The sequence below is a fragment of the Oncorhynchus tshawytscha genome, linkage group LG26 (assembly GCF_018296145.1).
Source record: "Oncorhynchus tshawytscha isolate Ot180627B linkage group LG26, Otsh_v2.0, whole genome shotgun sequence".
NCBI lineage: Eukaryota > Metazoa > Chordata > Actinopteri > Salmoniformes > Salmonidae > Oncorhynchus > Oncorhynchus tshawytscha.
Window position 1 is genome coordinate 32,190,434 of NC_056454.1, and position 20,076 is coordinate 32,210,509.

Below are 20,076 nucleotides of genomic sequence, written 5' to 3' on the forward strand. Positions count from 1 at the left end.
TGATCTGTATGGTTTGTTTAGGTGTAGCTCCTGGACTCTTGGAAAGCTGATCTGTATGGTTTGTTTGGTGTAGCTCCTGGACTCTTGGAAAGCTGATCTGTATGGTTTGTTTGGTGTAGCTCCTGGACTCTTGGAAAGCTGATCTGTATGATTTGTTAGGTGTAGCGCCTGGACTCTTGGAAAGCTGATCTGTATGATTTGTTAGGTGTAGCTCCTGGACTCTTGGAAAGCTGATCTGTATGATTTGTTAGGTGTAGCGCCTGGACTCTTGGAAAGCTGATCTGTATGGTTTGTTTGGTGTAGCTCCTGGACTCTTGGAAAGCTGATCTGTATGATTTGTTAGGTGTAGCTCCTGGACTCTTGGACAGCTGATCTGTATGGTTTGTTTGGTGTAGCTCCTGGACTCTTGGAAAGCTGATCTGTATGGTTTGTTTGGTGTAGATCCTGGACTCTTGGAAAGCTGATCTGTATGGTTTGTTTGGTGTAGCTCCTGGACTCTTGGAAAGCTGATCTGTATGGTTTGTTTGGTGTAGCGCCTGGACTCTTGGAAAGCTGATCTGTATGGTTTGTTTGGTGTAGATCCTGGACTCTTGGAAAGCTGATCTGTATGGTTTGTTTTAGCTGCACTGCAGCATTGGGAATGATAAGAACTCTGGACACTCTTTCTTTCGTATTAATATTCCCCCTATTTAAGGTAGTGATTTATGCTGTGGCTGTGGCATTACATGCCAAATATTATCCACATAAATGTTCTTCCCTGTCTGCCTCAAAGTGATACAGACTGACCAATTAGGAGATGTGTGTGTATGTGTGTGTGTGATGTTACGATATAATTCACATCAGCTGTCAGGACTACAGATGGTTATGATCAGAGAGACTGAGAGGCCTCTGACAATTCCCTTAGAAAGAGCATCATCTGTTTTTCATATGGCCGTATGTGTGTGTGTGTGTGTGTCAACTCTGAAACCATTGACCCCATGACCTGCTCTTCAACTTACAGTACAGCACTCAGAATAGTCATCTGCCATGATGGGAGTATGGGGAACTGCTGGTTGTGTGTGGGTGTGATACTGTGGTGACATGGGATGTGTCAGGCTTCACAGTGTACTGTACAGTAGGTTATCCCTCTCTGATGGTACAGCACACTTCTCCTGTTAGTCTTTCACAGTCAAGTCCTCACATTAAGTCCTCACAGTCAATGTTTGTCTTAATATTTTTCACATCCCATTATATAAAGTCTATACAGTATGTTCATTTCCAGTAAAGTATTTAAAATCCACGTCAAATTCAAATTAACATGAACATCAATAAACCCGAGAGAGAGAGAGAGAGAGAGAGAGAGAGAGAGAGAGAGAGAGAGAGAGAGAGAGAGAGAGAGACTCAAAGTGGATTTCACAGGCGCGTAATGATCTCACTGACATCAGTAACCTCCCCAGTCAGCTGAGATTTCCTCCTGCAGCCCGTCTTGGTGATGCATCTTAGCCCTCCTATCACATGTAGAACACAACAGGAGGATGATAACACAACGGTGATGGAGGGAGGGGAGAGAACTAGTGATGTTATGTTTGATACCAGAGGTCCGAGGTATGCGCTGAAATCGCTAAGCAGTTTACATCAATGCAGTGGGCCAATCGATGCCTGTATCACTTTATCAGAAGCACGTGATCAATGACGTCCGAATCTTTGTTTCGTCGAACAACCACCTGATTGGTTTGGTATTGGTTTGGTAGAAGACAAAAAGGCTACGCTGTGCACGTTCTACGGTGTGTTGGACGTCACCTTTAATCATTTGTCTGCTCTAAATTCTTTTGACCAGCATGTGCCACTAGTGTACACTGTATCGATCAAAGCCTCGAGTAATGACATTATTTTTGACACAATTGGCTGGAAAGCCTCAATGCTTCAGGAAGCTTTCTTTCCCCATCACTAGGAGAGCAGGATGGTAACAGAGGTGAGGGAGGAGGAGGGTATTTATTCTTCATTAACCTCCTGTCTCCTGACTGCACGCTCTCTGTTGCCTTGTGATCAGAGCCATGTTCTCTCTCTCAGACATCGCTATACATACTAATAAATGTATTAATAAATCGAATAAATGTTTTTTATATAGTGCCAAATAAGGGTTCTTTAGCTATTGAAGGGCTCTAAGTGTTATTGGAGTCAGTATTGTTCCACATAGAAACATCACGCTTCCCAAAGATACCTTGAGGGACAATGTAGTGCATTGTCTTCCGACAGATGGCATCATTCTAACTCAATGCCTTACACTTGGCATAGAGTCTGTCCTTGCAATATCATGATGCTTCATCAATGTGCAGTCGAGGTCTAGCTGTTAATAAATGGACTGTTTTCTCTCCCAGCACCCCGTCTCTTCATAGAGAACATGTGCTTACAGCACATCACTGTATGGTTTATCATGTAGCACCCAGGAGACTCATGTAATTATCCTCCTCTCAGCGCTGCTGTAGCTTCATTTCTCTTGTTTATCACACCATACTCACTTCAAGAGTGAGAGCGGTGCTTGTTTTCCCCTCAGTTGAATATAGCATTCTGGACTAATTTGTCACACCATTCCCAGGATGACTGAACTAAGACATCACCATCCACCAGAGAAGGTGGAACCAGGGCTGGTGGAAGTACAGAACCATTGTTGGCCCTGTGAGAAGCTGAAATCTCTGCAGACTAGTAGGGTGAGATCTCCAACAGAGATACTGTTCAGAGTGAAGGATGTGTGTGTGTGTGTGTGTGTGTGTGTGTGTGTGTGTGTGTGTGTGTGTGTGTGTGTGTGTGTGTGTGTGTGTGTGTGTGTGTGTGTGTGTGTGTGTGTGTGTGTGTGTGTGTGTGTGTGTGTGTGTCTAAACTAGGATTACAAAAAGGTCAAAGAGATCCATTTAGGGACCACGCTAGAGGACTTTAAGTGGGAACCCAAGATGCCAGTTGGGTGATATGATCTGCAGTGAAGTTATGAAGTCTGTGGCGAGCCAGAGAAAAATACCTGTTGGTTTAGTTAGAACTGCCAGGCTCCCACAACACCACAGTGATGTCTGTCTGTCTGCCTGTCTGTCCATACAGAAACCTACAGGCCAGTCAAACACACAACATGGTCTCTTTTGAATATTTCAAAATGGTGGCATTTAACAACTTTAGTTATACAGTATGTCACATAAGTTGACATTACTTATACAGTATATCACTATTATGACATACTACTTAGCTTATACAGTGCATTCGGAAGGTATTCCCTTGACTTTTTCCCTTGACTTTTTCCACATTTGTTACGTTACAGCCTTATTCTAATATGGATTAAATAAACAAATGTCTTCATCAATCTACACACAATGCCCCATAATGACGAAGCGAAAAGAGGTTTTTATACATTTTTGCAAATTTTTGCTCCGAGGCAGGATTGTGTCGAGGCACAGATCTGGGGAAGGGTACCAAAAAATGTCTGCAGAATTTGTATTTGTATTTATTATGGATCACCATTAGCTGCCAAAGCAGCAGCTACTCTTCCTGGGGTCCAGAAAAATGAAGGCAGTTTATACATTGAAGGTCCCCAAGAACACAGTGGCTTCCATCATTCTTAAATGGAAGAAGTTTAGAACCACTAAGACTCTTCCTAGAGCTGGCCACCCGGCCAAACTGAGCAATCGGGGGAGAAGGGCCTTGGTCAGGGAGGTGACCAAGATTGAACTCTTTGGTCTGAATGCCAAGTATTCACGTCTGGAGAAAACCTGGCACTATCCAAACGTTGAAGTATGGTGGTGGTAGCATCATGCTGTGAGGATGATTTTCAGTGGCAGGGACTGGGAAAGATGAACGGAGCAAAGTACAGAGAGATCCTTGATGATAACCTGCTTCAGAGCACTCAGGACCTCAGACTGGGGGAGAAGGTTCGCATTCGAGCAGGACAACGACCCTAAGCACACAGCCAAGACAACACAGGAGGGGCTTCGGGACAAGTGTCTGAATGTCCTTGAGTGGCCCTGCCAGAGCTTGGACTTGAAACCGGTCAAACATCTCTGGAGAGAGCTGAAAATAACTGTACAGCGACGCTCCCCATCCACCCTGACAGAGCTTGAGAGGATCTGCTGAGAAGAATGAGAGAAACTCCCCAAATACAGGTGTGCCAAACTTGTAGAGTAATACCCAGGAAGACTTGAGGCTGTAATTGATGCCAAAGGTGCTTCAGCAAAGTACTGAGTAAAGGGTATGAATACGGGTTGTGGTTAGGGTCTGCAACATACACTGGCTTTAAATTGCTTTTGTCGGCTTGGTTTAACCCCAGGTCCTGTGAACATGTTTGAGTTGAACAGACCCAGTGTCAGTGGAGGCCTGCAGGGCTTTAGAAAGCAGAGAGCAGGCCAGGCTTAGACCAGTGATAACATAACGCAACGAGGGCCTGTTCTCACCAAGTGTGTTTATAGGCTAGTGAATGGATGGTTTTTAAGAGCTTGAGCATCTGAACTGGAAAGTCACCAAGAGTACTGGAACCACTCACCTCTCAGAATGAGAGGACCTTGAATGGTCTGATGACTCACAAGCTTGTTTCCCTGACAAAGTTGTTTTCACAGAGAGAAAAAGTCAATTTTCCACAATCAGCAAAAACATTCAAAAGTTGAATGTATTTTGTTTCGATTCATTTTTAAAATTTTTATCAACATTAAATTACACATGGAGTCATTTTCTGTCTTGGTAATGGCCTGTATCATACAGTGATGTTATTGTTATTGCCATCAACAGATCCCTTCCATGTTGATTACAATCTGAAAGCATGGGAAGTAGTTTATTGAGAAGACATTAAAGACAACAACCCAAACACAGTGGGCCCTGGTCAAAAATAGTGCACGAACTAGGGAATAGGGTGCCAAGCTGGGACACAGACAGGATTTCTTGGCAACATTAAAAGTATTCTTGTTTGGCCTCTGTATGCGTGGGGCACCACCATGGTACAGATCTGTATATTTGTCTAGATAAATGATGCACAAAACCCGTGTAGTTCACAGTCAGACAACATGCTCTCAATAGCCTGGCCCCTTTTTCTTTTTTTATACTTGAACGGGAATCTTTTATTTCCAGAGAGGTAATCACCCTCTGCTGTTTCTAGGAAACGGGTCGTTATCGGGTCGCAAATTAGTCCTTTGGGTGCCATCTTTAGAAGTGAGGAATGTTGGATCAGTCTGTCTGAGAGGTTGGCAGAGCAGGCAGCAGGGCAGCAGAGCATACTGCTTCAGCCCCAGCCCAGTCACCGTACCCTCTGGGGCCCCAGCCCTGTCACCGTACCCTCCGGGGCCCCAGCCCTGTCACCGTACCCTCTGGGGCCTCAGCCCTGTCACCGTGCCCTCTGGGGCCCCAGCCCTGTCACCGTGCCCTCTGGGGCCCCAGCCCTGTGACCGTACCCTCTGGGGCCCCAGTCCTGTCACCGTACCCTCTGGGGCCCCAGCCCTGTCACCTTACCCTCTGGGGCCCCAGCCCTGTCACCGGGCCCCAGCCCTGTCCTCTGGTGCCCTAGTGACGGCAGCAGCCCCCTCCAAGGAGAAGGCCACAGTTAACTCATGGGAAAATACTCTCTCGTAAACCCCTTTTCAATGTCACCACCACTCCCAGCACCTGTAGAGTGTAGATTCTATACTATGTAAAGGCTGGCCAGTCCAGGTTGTTTTGAATTAGGCTGGAGGTAGTGTGTCTCTGAGGAGGGAGTCCCAAAGCAGATATCTCCACTCAGGTCAGTCCTGGTAGTTTTGAGTCTTTCCCCCAAGTGTCCTGCCACCTGGAGCATTAAGGCTGAAGGTAGTGTGTCCCTGAGGAGGGAGTCCCAGAACAGGGATCTCTGGGGCTAGGTCTGACACGTCCAGTCGGATGCAGCCCAAATCAGACCCTTTGGGTTGTGAAGGCAGTAGAGTTCCACATAATACCTATTTTAACTGACCCTGGCTCAATTGAACTTGGTTCATTTTCAATCTTTAAAAACCCTACACAGGTCCCCAAGGGTCCTCTTAAGTACTGTTGTCTATGTGGTGCTATTACAAATATACTCAAAATATGGTACTGCTTTTACTATAACCCTCTGATGAATATAATGGTTATTGTATTGTCACAGTAACATGATAATGTGTCTCATTATATTGAGCTCTGAGTTTAAGTCTTGGACAGCAAAGATAAGGCTATGTTTGCATCCCAAATGACACCCTATTCCCTATATAGAGCACTACTTTCGACCAGGGCCCAGAGGACTGTGGTCAAATGTAGTGCACTATGTAGGGAATATGGTGTCATATGGGACGGAACCTACTGCGTCATCTGAGAGACTTCCAAATGTCCTAAGCCCTCCCTTCCAAATGTCAAACATAGATTCCCAGAGCTCATGTGAACTCAGATATGCAACTCAGTTGTTGAGAAAGATGTGACTTATTCAACTAAACTTGCTGTAAAATGTATTTGACCTGTCTTTAGTCCCTTTACGGTTGTACAGTTCATGGTTTTCTTCTCAGAAAAATCTCAATACTGAACACCTATGTGGGTGTTTCAGCTATTGATATACTGCCACTTTCGTCCAAATCTTCTGTCAATATGCCAACATATAGGCTACCAAAACATACTAAAGTCACAGGAAAGAGAGAATCATTTTAGTTCACTACTTCCTAAGGCAAGGTTGTGTTATTGTGACCCAGATAGATCCACCAATCAGGGCCTCTATTTATATGTATCTGCTGTGTGATTGGTCTGGTCCAGTGTGTGTGAGATGGAAGCCATCAGGCCAGTGCCATGGAGAGTGACAGAGGAAAAGGTCATATGATTGATAAAGCTATGGATGGAAACACTGTGGGTGGGAACAGCCCTGTTGTTATGCCCCAACCCATTACCCATGAACTATTTCCGCGGTTTCAAACTACGGTCTAAACGCGGTGTTTGTGACCTATTCACAAAGACTTTCAGAGTAGGTGTGTAGAAATAGCAGCAGTTTGGCCTTTAAATCATAATAAGGAAGACTACATGGACAGGAGGGACCTGCCCTAGATCAGTACTCCTACTCTGAGACACTTTTTGAGTACAAAAAGGTCTGTGGGAGCCTGCTGCTGCTGAGTGTCTGTGTGATAAGTGAGATGGGGATGCGGTAGTTTTGAGGGGCTGTTGCCAACTCTCACCTTGGCTGCATCTCACTTTTATCCTAAGTGCACCAGATACTCTATATCAGTCTAAATGTCACGGTACACTCTTCTAAAAAAGGGTTCCAAAAGGGTTCTTTATAGAGGAATAGGGTTTTACCATGAACCGTTTTGATCTGAAGAACCCTTTTTGGAAGACAAGGGTTTTTTTGTTTGGCAAAAGGTTCTACCTAGAACCTTTAACATCTTAAGAACTGTTTTTGGGTTCTTTAAAGAACCATATATCATATTCCCAGCATGCTCTATTGCAGGATGATTTTTAGAATTGTTTGTTTTAATATCTGTGTTTTTGCATTGATTGGTTAATAAATGTTATGCTACACAAAGATAAATAGCATACATTTTTCTAAACTATACAATCTGTTAGTAGTTGGACTTATTGCACTCGTTACTGAGATGGTTGTTCCAGTTTAGATTTTATTTATTTATTTAACCTTTATTTAACTAGGCAAGTCAGTTAAGAACAAATTCTTATTTTCAATGACGGCCTAGGATCATTGGGTTAACTGCCTGTTCAGGGGCAGAACGACAGATTTGTACCTTGTCAGCTCGGGGATTTGAACTGATTGATGACTGAGGTCGTCTCTGTATTCATTCTTCCCTACCCTGGCAGTCATTCTGAATGCAGGCTACGGTGATAAATAAATACACTTGTTGGATATCGTAACTCTGTCTGGATTCCAATAGGAATTAAATATCGCATTGCAAGCTAGTATAATGTGACTTGCAGGCCCTACATAGAGGGTTCTGCAAAGGGTTCTATCTATCAACAAAAAGGGTTCCCCTATGGTGACAAACCGAGGAACCCTACATGGTTTTACTTAGCACCTGTTTTATCCTAAGAGTGTAAATGTAATAACACAGGCAGTCGACAATGTGGAAGAGATACAGTTGAAGTCGGAAGTTTATACATACACCTTAGCCAAATACATTTAAACTCTGTTTTTCACCATTCCTGACGTTTAATCCTCGTAAAAATTCCCTGTCTTAGGTCAGTTAGGATCACCACTTTATTTTAAGAATGTGAAATGTCAGAATAATTGTATAGAGAATTATTTATTTCAGCTTTTATTTCTTTCATCACATTCCCAGTGGGTCAGAAGTTTACATACACTCAATTAGTCAAACATTTCAGGTAGCCTTCCACAAGCTTCCCACAATAAGTTGGGTGAATTTTGTCCCATTCTTCCTGACAGAGCTCGTGTAACTGAGTCAGGTTTGTAGGCCTCCTTGCTCGCACATGCTTTTTCAGGTCTGCCCACAAATGTTCGATAGGATTAAGGTCAGGGCTTTGTGATGGCCACTCCAATACCTTGACTTTGTTGTCCTTAAGCCATTTTGCCACAACTTTGGAAGTATGTCATTGTCCATTTGGAAGACCCATTTGTGACCAAGCTTTAACTTTAACTGATGTCCTGAGATGTTGCTTCAATCTTTACACATCATTTTCATACCTCATGATACCATCTATTTTGTTAAGTGCACCAGTCCCTCCTGCAGCAAAGCACCCCACAACAGGATGGTGCCACACCTGTGCTTCACGGTTGGGATGGTGTTCTTCGACTTGCAAGCATCCCCCTTTTTCCTCCAAACACAACAATGGTTATTATGACCAAGCAGTTCTATTTTTGTTTCATCAGACCAAAGGACATTTCTCCAAAAGGTACGATCTTTGTCCCAATGTGCAGTTGCAAACCGTAGTCTGGCTTTTTATGGTGGTTTTGGAGCAGTAGCTTCTTCCTTGCTGAGCGGCCTTTCAGTTTATGTTGATATAGGACTCGTTTTACTGTGCATATAGATACTTTTGTACCTGTTTCCTCCAGCATCTTCACAAGGTCCTTTGCTGTTGTTCTGGAATTCCCTTGCACTCTTCGTACCAATGTACGTTCATCTCTAGGAGACAGAACGCATCTCCTTCCTGAGCAGTATGACTGCTGCATGGTCCCATGGTGTTTATACTTGCATACTATTGTTTGTACAGATGAACGTGGTACCTTCAGGCATTTGGAAATTGCTCCCAAGGATGAACCAGACTTGTGGAGGTCTCCAATTTTTTGGCTGATTTCTTTTGATTTTCCCATGATGTCAAGCAAAGAGGCACTGAGTTTGAAGGTAGGCCTTGAAATACATCCACAGGTACACCTCCAATTGACTCAAATTATGTCAATTAGCCTATCAGAAGCTTCTAAAGCCATGACATCATTTTCTGGAATTACAGTGAATTATATGTCAAATAATCTGTCTGTAAACAATTGTTGGAAACATTACTTGTGTCATGCACAAAGTAGATGTCCTAACCGACTTGCCAGAACTATAGTTTGTTAACAAGACATTTGTGGAGTGGTTGAAAAAAAAGAGTTTTAATGAATCCAACCTCAGAGTTTTTAAACTTCTGACTTCAACTGTAGCTCTCTACAGCTTGTTTATGCAAGGCAAATGTTTACCTTCTGCATCCTCACTAGAGTGATGTCGTGAAATATGTTGATATTACAGACCGTTATTAGGTGCAACTTGTGTCGCCATTATTTACGATCTCCAACACATAAATGTAGGCAGAGACTCTCCTAGGAGTTTTTTTTTGTCAATGGTAGTCAGTCAGAGCTTCAATTAAGCCTCAGCCCAATAGAATAGTGTAGGCTTGGCACTTGGCTCACTCATCTACATTGGCAGAGTGGTATCCTGCAGTTTCTCTTTTGAAGACATAAGAAGAAGGAAGGACTAGAAAAGAAGAAAGGAAGAAGAAGGACTAGAAAAGAAGAAAGGAAGAAGAAGGACTAGAAAAGGCAAATAAGCCCACAGTAAAGGCAGGAGAAAGTCCAAGGCTTATCACAGTCTCTCCACTGCAGGCTACATTCTGCTCACTTTGTACTAGAAATGGCATCCCTTGCCCACGTTGTAGGCATATTCATGGGTTGTTTTCTGTACTATTGTGTGTGTGTGTATTCTGGCTTTCAGTCAGTTGATCCTGTTGCTCAATGCTTTTAACAGCTTGTGTTTTAGGATGATGTGTTATTATAAACCACGTCTATTGCTTTGTAATGCTCCTTTATTATTCACATAATAACAGAGTCCTTCAAACACACTTGAAGGAGTTGATTTGATCTCAGATTTAAAACAGATAGGGTATGGTGATGCTCCTCTTATGGGATCTTAGAAGGTGTCCCAAATGGCACCCTATTCCCTATATAGTGCACCCTATATAGAACCCTACAGGCCCTCTGGTCAAAAGTAGTGCACTACATGGTGAATAGTGTGCCATTTGGGACGCATCCTAATTCATTTTTCTGAGGGTTGGTTTGTTGGTTGGTTGGGGGTCTGGAGTTTGGAGACTGTGTGTGCCTGCTGAGGCGAGGCATGGATCTGTGTCAATCCCCTGTTGTAACGAGGCACTAGTCCCGTGGTAAATATTTAAAGTTGTATGCTAGCAGAACCAAAGGCTTCACAGACGCCACTCACTTTCCGGGCTTTGTTGATCAGACAGTCGGCGGAGTTCAATGGTGCTCATTCTTTGGATGGTTTCACACACACACACTGGGAGAGACATACACACACACACCAGCCCAGATCCTTTCTGCTGCGGCAGGACCAGTGATCCTGACAGTTCTCCTACTTACAGTAAAGACACGTTCCCTCTCTGCCTTCTGTGCCTTTGCAGTTCATGAATAAAAAAAGTTAAAAAGTTTAGTCCTTGAAATACTGCAGGATAATGAGAACTGCTTCCCTTGTAGACCTTTAATGACAGTTTCAAGGACATTGGCTTTGTGCGTTTTCTCAAAAAGTTCAGTGTTCACACTGAAAGCTTTAGTTGTTGGCATTGTAAAGTTAGTCAATGTGATTCTGTGCTGTAGGACTTAAGATCCATCTGAACCATCTAAAATAGAACGATTTGATTGGATTATGTGGTAGAGTATTCATTATTATCAAATGTCTGTCATGGCTGACCTGTTTTACTACTGCTGCTATCTGCACAACATAACAGATTAATAACTGTAATATTTACAGTGTCTCAAATTGTCAAACCATTGGTCTTTGACCTAACCCAGTGACATATAGGCTAGTATTAAAGCTGACTGTCAGTTGATATAGAATCCAATGTAGGCCTATAGAATAAGTGAACTCTTTGACACATAATGTAATGGCACAGTTGAGTCGTATTGACGTACTGTTCTCCATACTGTCAGTATTATCCAGTGTTCATCAGCTCATACTGTATGTGAAGATGAAATATGGATCCATCTTGCTCTTTACAGATTGAGATGCCTGGTGAAGCAGCTGGACAAGGGAGAAGTGAATGTGGTGGACCTGAGGAAGAATATAGAGTATGCAGCCTCTGTTCTAGAGGCAGTCTATATCGATGAAACCAGGTGAGTGCATTTCAAAGAAATCCCATTCCATGCATGACTACAGCAAGTATATTGCACTTTCTGCACGGCTGAAGGTACAGGAAAGAACGGCACAAATACAACTCACAGACAATACAAGTCATATATATATATAAAACATATTCTGATGATAAAATTCCTTGACAGAATCGAGTGCAGTACTACCAGTGTGGTACTATTCTGTTTTAGTGCCTTAGCTCAGACAGTTTGGAAAGTGAGGTTTCCAGTGCAAACAGTGTCTATGTGTATGCTTATCAAAGCCCTTCAGTTCTCCCTATGTGTCTCAGTTCTCTCTGTGTCTGGCCTGTTATTTTACTGATTAAGGTTATCCCTCCAGCCATCAATGACTGTGTGTGTGTGTGTGTGTGTGTGTGTGTGTGTGTGTGTGTGTGTGTGTGTGTGTGTGTGTGTGTGTGTGTGTGTGTGTGTGTGTGTGTGTGTGTGTGTGTGTGTGTGTGTGTGTGTGTGTGTGTGTGTGTGCGTGCGTTCACATGCGTGTACATGTGCGTGTGTATGCTTATATGTGTGTTGAAGCCAGAGACAGGGAGAAAACGTCAGGGGGGAACGTCTGTCTTCAAATGGGGTGACAGATAAACTGAAAGGAGGCTGATCCACTCCCTGCTTTACTTCTTCAACTCCATGTGGGAAGCTTTCCATCTCTCCATGGAGGAGACTATTAAACTAGATTCTGACTGAGCCCCACACCCCCCTCAGTCTGGGCTGTTGTGGCTGTAGTTGTTTATGCAGACTGCAGTGTGTCAGCTCAGCTGTGCTCTCCAACGATAAGCAGGTGTTTACATAGCCTGTAGACTGATCACAGAGCAGGCATGTTGACAGAGCTCATGTTCAACAACTCTCTCTCTCTCTCTCTCTCTCTCTCTCTCTGTCTCTCTGTCTTTCTCTCTGTCTTTCTCTCTCTCTCTCTCTCTCTCTCTCTCTCTCTCTCTCTCTCAGGCCCCAATTATATCTCTCTGAGGCCCCAATTCTATCTCCCTCTCTTTAGTATTGGCTCTTCATTAACAAGGCTTTGGTCCTCAGTGCTAGAACTCTCTTCAATCACCACAACACAAGGCATGTTTGCCAGAAAGCACTGCTACATTTCCAGAAGTTTGATCCAAACAAAATAATGAAGTCGTTCTTTGTGTGCATCCCAGATGGCACCATACTTACTATGTCGTTTATTCTTGTTTTTTACGGTCGTTCAGTTTTACAATTTCAGAATAATTACTTGCAGAAGGAAGTCCTGACCTGCACCCGTATCACCATTCTACACACCTAATTTCCTTACGTTAGCATCTAATCTAATGTTGACACTATAATTACATCATGAAAAATATCTGCTTCTCTTCTCCTTCATTGGCCACATTTTCATGAAGACTAAAGATCTGTTTTCCAGTTAGTAAATCACCAAGGCTATTTTCCTCAGTTAAATAAGATGACTCACTGTGAGACAGGAAGAAGGGAAACAAAACAAACTGCAATGAAGTCGTTCTTTGTGTGCATCCCAAATGGCACCATATATACTATGTAGTGCATTAGTTGGTCAGTACCCATAGACTTTGATTGAATCATATTTGTGTAGTAATTTTGTTTTCCATCATAATAAATCATTATTTATTTTCACGGTCGCTCAGTATTACAATTTCAGAATAATTACTTGCAGAAGGAAGTCCTGACCTGCACCCTTATCGCAATTCTAAAGGCCTCATTTCCTTACGTTAGCAATCTAACCTAATGTTGACACTATAATCACATCATGAAAAATATATGCCTCTCTTTTCCTTCATTGGCCACATTTTCTTTCACATGAAGACTAAAGATCTGTTTTCCAGTTAGTAAATCACCAAGGCTATTTTCCTCAGTAAAACAAGATGACTCACTGTGAGACAGGAAGAAGGGAAACAAAACAAACTGCAGTGGAAAGAGAACCTGTCAGTTACACTTCATTCAGTTTGAACTCCATTCAGCTTTCAGAAAGACATTTACTGGAGATCACACAGCTCCATACCAGGACAGGTAAACAGACATTTACTGGAGATCACACAGCTCCATACCAGGACAGGTAAACAGACATTTACTGGAGATCACACAGCTCCATACCAGGACAGGTAAACAGACATTTACTGGAGATCACACAGCTCCATACCAGGACAGGTAAACAGACATTTACTGGAGATCACACAGCTCCATACCAGGACAGGTAAACAGACATTTACTGGAGATCACACAGCTCCATACCAGGACAGGTAAACAGACATTTACTGGAGATCACACAGCTCCATACCAGGACAGGTAAACAGACATTTACTGGAGATCACACAGCTCCATACCAGGACAGGTAAACAGACATGTACTGGAGATCACACAGCTCCATACCAGGACAGGTAAACAGACATGTACTGGAGATCACACAGCTCCATACCAGGACAGGTAAACAGACATTTACTGGAGATCACACAGCTCCATACCAGGACAGGTAAACAGACATGTACTGGAGATCACACAGCTCCATACCAGGACAGGTAAACAGACATTTACTGGAGATCACACAGCTCCATACCAGGACAGGTAAACAGACATTTACTGGAGATCACACAGCTCCATACCAGGACAGGTAAACAGACATTTACTGGAGATCACACAGCTCCATACCAGGACAGGTAAACAGACATTTACTGGAGATCACATAGCTCCATACCAGGACAGGTAAACAGACATTTACTGGAGATCACACAGCTCCATACCAGGACAGGTAAACAGACATTTACTGGAGATCACACAGCTCCATACCAGGACAGGTAAACAGACATTTACTGGAGATCACACAGCTCCATACCAGGACAGGTAAACAGACATTTACTGGAGATCACACAGCTCCATACCAGGACAGGTAAACAGACATTTACTGGAGATCACACAGCTCCATACCAGGACAGGTAAACAGACATTTACTGGAGATCACACAGCTCCATACCAGGACAGGTAAACAGACATTTACTGGAGATCACACAGCTCCATACCAGGACAGGTAAACAGACATTTACTGGAGATCACACAGCTCCATACCAGGACAGGTAAACAGACATTTACTGGAGATCACACAGCTCCATACCAGGACAGGTAAACAGACATTTACTGGAGATCACACAGCTCCATACCAGGACAGGTAAACAGACATTTACTGGAGATCACACAGCTCCATACCAGGACAGGTAAACAGACATTTACTGGAGATCACACAGCTCCATACCAGGACAGGTAAACAGACATTTACTGGAGATCACACAGCTCCATACCAGGACAGGTAAACAGACATTTACTGGAGATCACACAGCTCCATACCAGGACAGGTAAACAGACATTTACTGGAGATCACACAGCTCCATACCAGGACAGGTAAACAGACATTTACTGGAGAACACACAGCTCCATACCAGGACAGGAAAACAGACATTTACTGGAGATCACACAGCTCCATACCAGGACAGGTAAACAGACATTTACTGGAGATCACACAGCTCCATACCAGGACAGGTAAACAGACATTTACTGGAGATCACACAGCTCCATACCAGGACAGGTAAACAGACATTTACTGGAGATCACACAGCTCCATAACAGGACAGGTAAACAGACATTTACTGGAGATCACACAGCTCCATACCAGGACAGGTAAACAGACATTTACTGGAGATCACACAGCTCCATACCAGGACAGGTAAACAGACATTTACTGGAGATCACACAGCTCCATAACAGGACTGGTAAACAGACATTTACTGGAGATCACACAGCTCCATACCAGGACAGGTAAACAGACATTTACTGGAGATCACACAGCTCCATACCAGGACAGGTAAACAGACATTTACTGGAGATCACACAGCTCCATACCAGGACAGGTAAACAGACATTTACTGGAGATCACACAGCTCCATACCAGGACAGGTAAACAGACATTTACTGGAGATCACACAGCTCCATACCAGGACAGGTAAACAGACATTTACTGGAGATCACACAGCTCCATACCAGGACAGGTAAACAGACATGTACTGGAGATCACACAGCTCCATACCAGGACAGGTAAACAGACATTTACTGGAGATCACACAGCTCCATACCAGGACAGGTAAACAGACATTTACTGGAGATCACACAGCTCCATACCAGGACAGGTAAACAGACATGTACTGGAGATCACACAGCTCCATACCAGGACAGGTAAACAGACCTTTACTGGAGATCACACAGCTCCATACCAGGACAGGTAAACAGACCTTTACTGGAGATCACACAGCTCCATACCAGGACAGGTAAACAGACATTTACTGGAGATCACACAGCTCCATACCAGGACAGGTAAACAGACATTTACTGGAGATCACATAGCTCCATACCAGGACAGGTAAACAGACATTTACTGGAGATCACACAGCTCCATACCAGGACAGGTAAACAGACATTTACTGGAGATCACATAGCTCCATACCAGGACAGGTAAACAGACATTTACTGGAGATCACACAGCTCCATACCAGGACAGGTAAACAGACATTTACTGGAGATCACACAGCTCCATACCAGGACAGGTAAACAGACATTTACTGGAGATCACAAAGCTCCATACCAGGACAGGTAAACAGACATTTACTGGAGATCACACAGCTCCATACCAGGACAGGTAAACAGACATTTACTGGAGATCACACAGCTCCATACCAGGACAGGTAAACAGACATTTACTGGAGATCACACAGCTCCATACCAGGACAGGTAAACAGACATTTACTGGATATCACACAGCTCCATACCAGGACAGGTAAACAGACATTTACTGGAGATCACACAGCTCCATACCAGGACAGGTAAACAGACATTTACTGGAGATCACACAGCTCCATACCAGGACAGGTAAACAGACATTTACTGGAGATCACACAGCTCCATACCAGGACAGGTAAACAGACATTTACTGGAGAACACACAGCTCCATACCAGGACAGGTAAACAGACATTTACTGGAGATCACACAGCTCCATACCAGGACAGGTAAACAGACATTTACTGGAGATCACACAGCTCCATACCAGGACAGGTAAACAGACATTTACTGGAGAACACACAGCTCCATACCAGGACAGGTAAACAGACATTTACTGGAGATCACACAGCTCCATACCAGGACAGGTAAACAGACATTTACTGGAGATCACACAGCTCCATACCAGGACAGGTAAACAGACATTTACAAGACTCAATATACCTGGCCTCTCAACTCATTACTTTACAATCAGCAATGGAAACAAAGAGTGACATTTATAGCATACCTTTGCAGGAAATGGAACCTACAGTATACTACACTGTTAGCCGTTTTTGTAATTTTATCAGTAACTTACTGTATAAATTAAACGTATGATACTGTATACTCCTGAGTGGCGCAGTGGTCTAAGGACACTGCATCTCAGTGCAAGAGGCGTCACTGCAGTACTTGGTTTACTCCCGGTCGTGACTGGGAGTCCCATAGGGCGGCGCACTATTGGCCTAGCGTTGGCCGGGGTAGGCCATCATTGTAAATAAGAATCTGTTCTTAACTGACTTGCCTAGTTAAATAAATATACACTGAATGCAGTAGATTACCATAGAATGCACAGTAAAATACCGTACTGTACAGCGTACTGTAAAGTATGCTGCACTGGGATGAAAAAGAATTGCTGGCGCATGTATATAGGGAACAGATCAGAGTGCTAGGGGGTCCTAAATGGTTTAAGGGCTGAATATTTACCCATGTCCATTTAATCTCTTTTGCCCTGTAATCATGGCCAGTTTAGAAGCCTTTTGTTTAGGCCTCTAGAAGTGCAAGTTATATAAAACACCTAGTATTTATTAATATGCAAATGCCTACAGCCAACCTGCTTGTTCTAATCCCTTGTAATTACAGTAAAATTATGTACAAATAATTTTCTTACAGTTTAGTAGTCAATTTCACTGTATTGAACTGTGTTTCATTCCTCTGGCGTCAAATTATCATGTATATCTCAGTATTGTATTGGCACTATCCAGTGATAGTCAGAGATATCACAAGATATCTTGTTGTAATTACAATTATTTTGAACACCAATGTATCCTTAACTACAACAACATTTTCCGTAAAAGGTTAAAGAAAGTTTTTCCCTGCTATGACTGTGATGTTTTTTTTATCAGCCTTGTTTGAATGCACTGACTGTAAGTTGATAAGGACAAGAACTCCTGCTAAATGACCAAAATCTAAATATGAATGTGTTATTGAATATCATACAGATTGGTTTCCCCACACCCTAAGTTGTAAAACAAGACACCTTATCACTGACTCTGTTATGTTTATTCATGATTTGGAAAAAGACATCAAATCAAATCATCAAATCAAATTGTATTGGTCACCTGCGCCGGATACAACAGGTTTAGAATTAACAGTAAAATGCTTCCTTATGAGCCCTTTACCAACAGTGCAGAGTTCAAAAGTAAGACAAAACACAGTAAAAACAATAACGAGGCTACATACAAGGAGTACCAGTAGTGAGTCAATGTGCAGGGGTACGAGGTAGTTAAGGGAATGGAGGTAATATCGTATGTACAGTGCATTTAAACCCCTTGAATTTTTCCACATTTTGTTACGTTATAGCCTTATTCTAAAATAAATTAAATAAAACATTTTCCCCGTCAATCTACACACAACACCTCATAATAACAAAGCGAAAACAGGTTTTTAGAAATGTTTGCAAATGTGTAAATAATAAAAAACAGAAATACCCTATTTACATAAGTATTCAGACCCTTTGCTATGAGACTCAAAATTACATTCAACATCCTTGAGATGTTTCTACAAATTGTTGAACATGATTTGGAAAGGCACACACCTGTCTATATAAGGTCCCACAGTGGACAGTGCATGTCAGAGCAAAAACCAAACCGTGAAGTCGAAGGAATTGTCCGTAGCCCTCCGAGGTAAGATTGTGTCTAGGCACAGATCTGGGGAAGGGTACCAAAAAATGTCTTCAGCATTGAAGGTCCCCAAGAACACAGTGGCCTCCATCATTCTTAAATGGAAGAAGTTTGGAACCACCAAGAATCTCCCTAGAGCTGACTGCCCGCTGAACTGAGCAATTGGGAAGAAGGGCCTTGGTCAGTGAGGTGATCAAGAACCCGATGGTCATGCTGACAGAGCTCCAGAGTTCCTCTGTGGAGATGGGAGAACCTTCCAGAAGTGCAACCATCACTGCAGCACTCCACCAATCAGGCCTTTATGGTAGAGTGGCCAGACGGAAGCCACTCCTCAGTAAAAAGCACATGACTGCACGCTTGGATTTTGCCAAAAGGCACCTAAAAGGACTCTCAGACCATGAGAAACAAGATTCCAAGCTCTTTGGCCTGAATTCCCAGCGTCACGTCTGGTGAAAATCTGGCACTATCCCTACAGTGAAGCATGGTGGTGGCAGTATCATGCTGTTGGGATGTTTTTTCAGTGGCAGGGACTGGGAGACTAGTCAGGATCAAGGGAAAGATGAACGGAGCAAAGTACAGAGAGATCCTTGATGAAAACCTGCTCCAGAGAGCTCAGTACCTCAGACTAGGGTGAAGGTTCACCTTCCAACAGGGCAACGACCCTAAGCACACAGCCAAGACAACGCAGGAGTGGCTTCGGGGCATGTCTCTGATTGTCCTTGAGTGGTCCAGCCAGAGCTCGGACTTGAACCCGGTCGAACATCTCTGGAGAGACCTGAAAATAGCTGTGCAGAGACTTTCACCCTCCAACCTGACAGAGCTTGAGAGGAGAAGAATGGGAGAAACTCCCCAAATACAGGTGTGCCAAGCTTGTTACGTCAGACCCAAGACGAATCGAGGCTGTATTGACTGCCAAAGGTGCTTTTACAAAGTACTGAGTACATTTTTAATACATTTGCGAATTATGGGGTATTGTGTGTAGATATATGAGGGGGGGGGGACTATTTAATCCATTTTAGAATAAGGCTGTAACGTAACAAAATGAAAAAGTCAAGGGGTCTGAATACTTTCCGCATGCCATACCCTACCATACTATACCTCATAACCCTACCATACTATACCTCATAACCCTACTATAGCTCATAACCCTACCATACTATACCTCATAACCCTACCATACTATACCTCATAACCCTACCATACTATACCTCATAACCCTACTATAGCTCATAACCCTACCATACTATACTTCATAACCCTACCATACTATACCTCATAACCCTACCATACTATACCTCATAACCCTACCATACTATACCTCATAACCCTACCATACTATACCTCACAAAGAATGAATACATAATAGTAAATAAGGTTATCCAAGCAATAATAACAACCCTAGAGAGCAGTAAAAATAATAAAAATACATAGAAATAAATCCAGAAAAGTTAAATGGAATGTGTTATAACCCGGTCTGGCACATGTGGGTAGAGGTAAAAGTGACTAGGCGATCAGTATGTATAATAAACAGTAGCAGCAGCGTATAGCAG

The 20,076-nt window shown here is 43.1% G+C and overlaps 1 protein-coding gene across 3 annotated transcripts in view; it reads left to right on the forward strand.

Moving 5' to 3' along the window:
- The window catches only part of LOC112224849 (calcium/calmodulin-dependent 3',5'-cyclic nucleotide phosphodiesterase 1A), an 82,487-nt gene that overhangs the window by 43,414 nt on the left and 18,997 nt on the right, over nt 1–20,076 (forward strand). For all 3 annotated transcript variants that reach the window (XM_042306488.1, XM_042306490.1, XM_042306489.1), the window contains one exon: nt 11,414–11,527. In XM_042306488.1, coding sequence (XP_042162422.1) covers nt 11,414–11,527 — 114 coding nt within the window. The remainder of the gene's footprint in view (nt 1–11,413; nt 11,528–20,076) is intronic.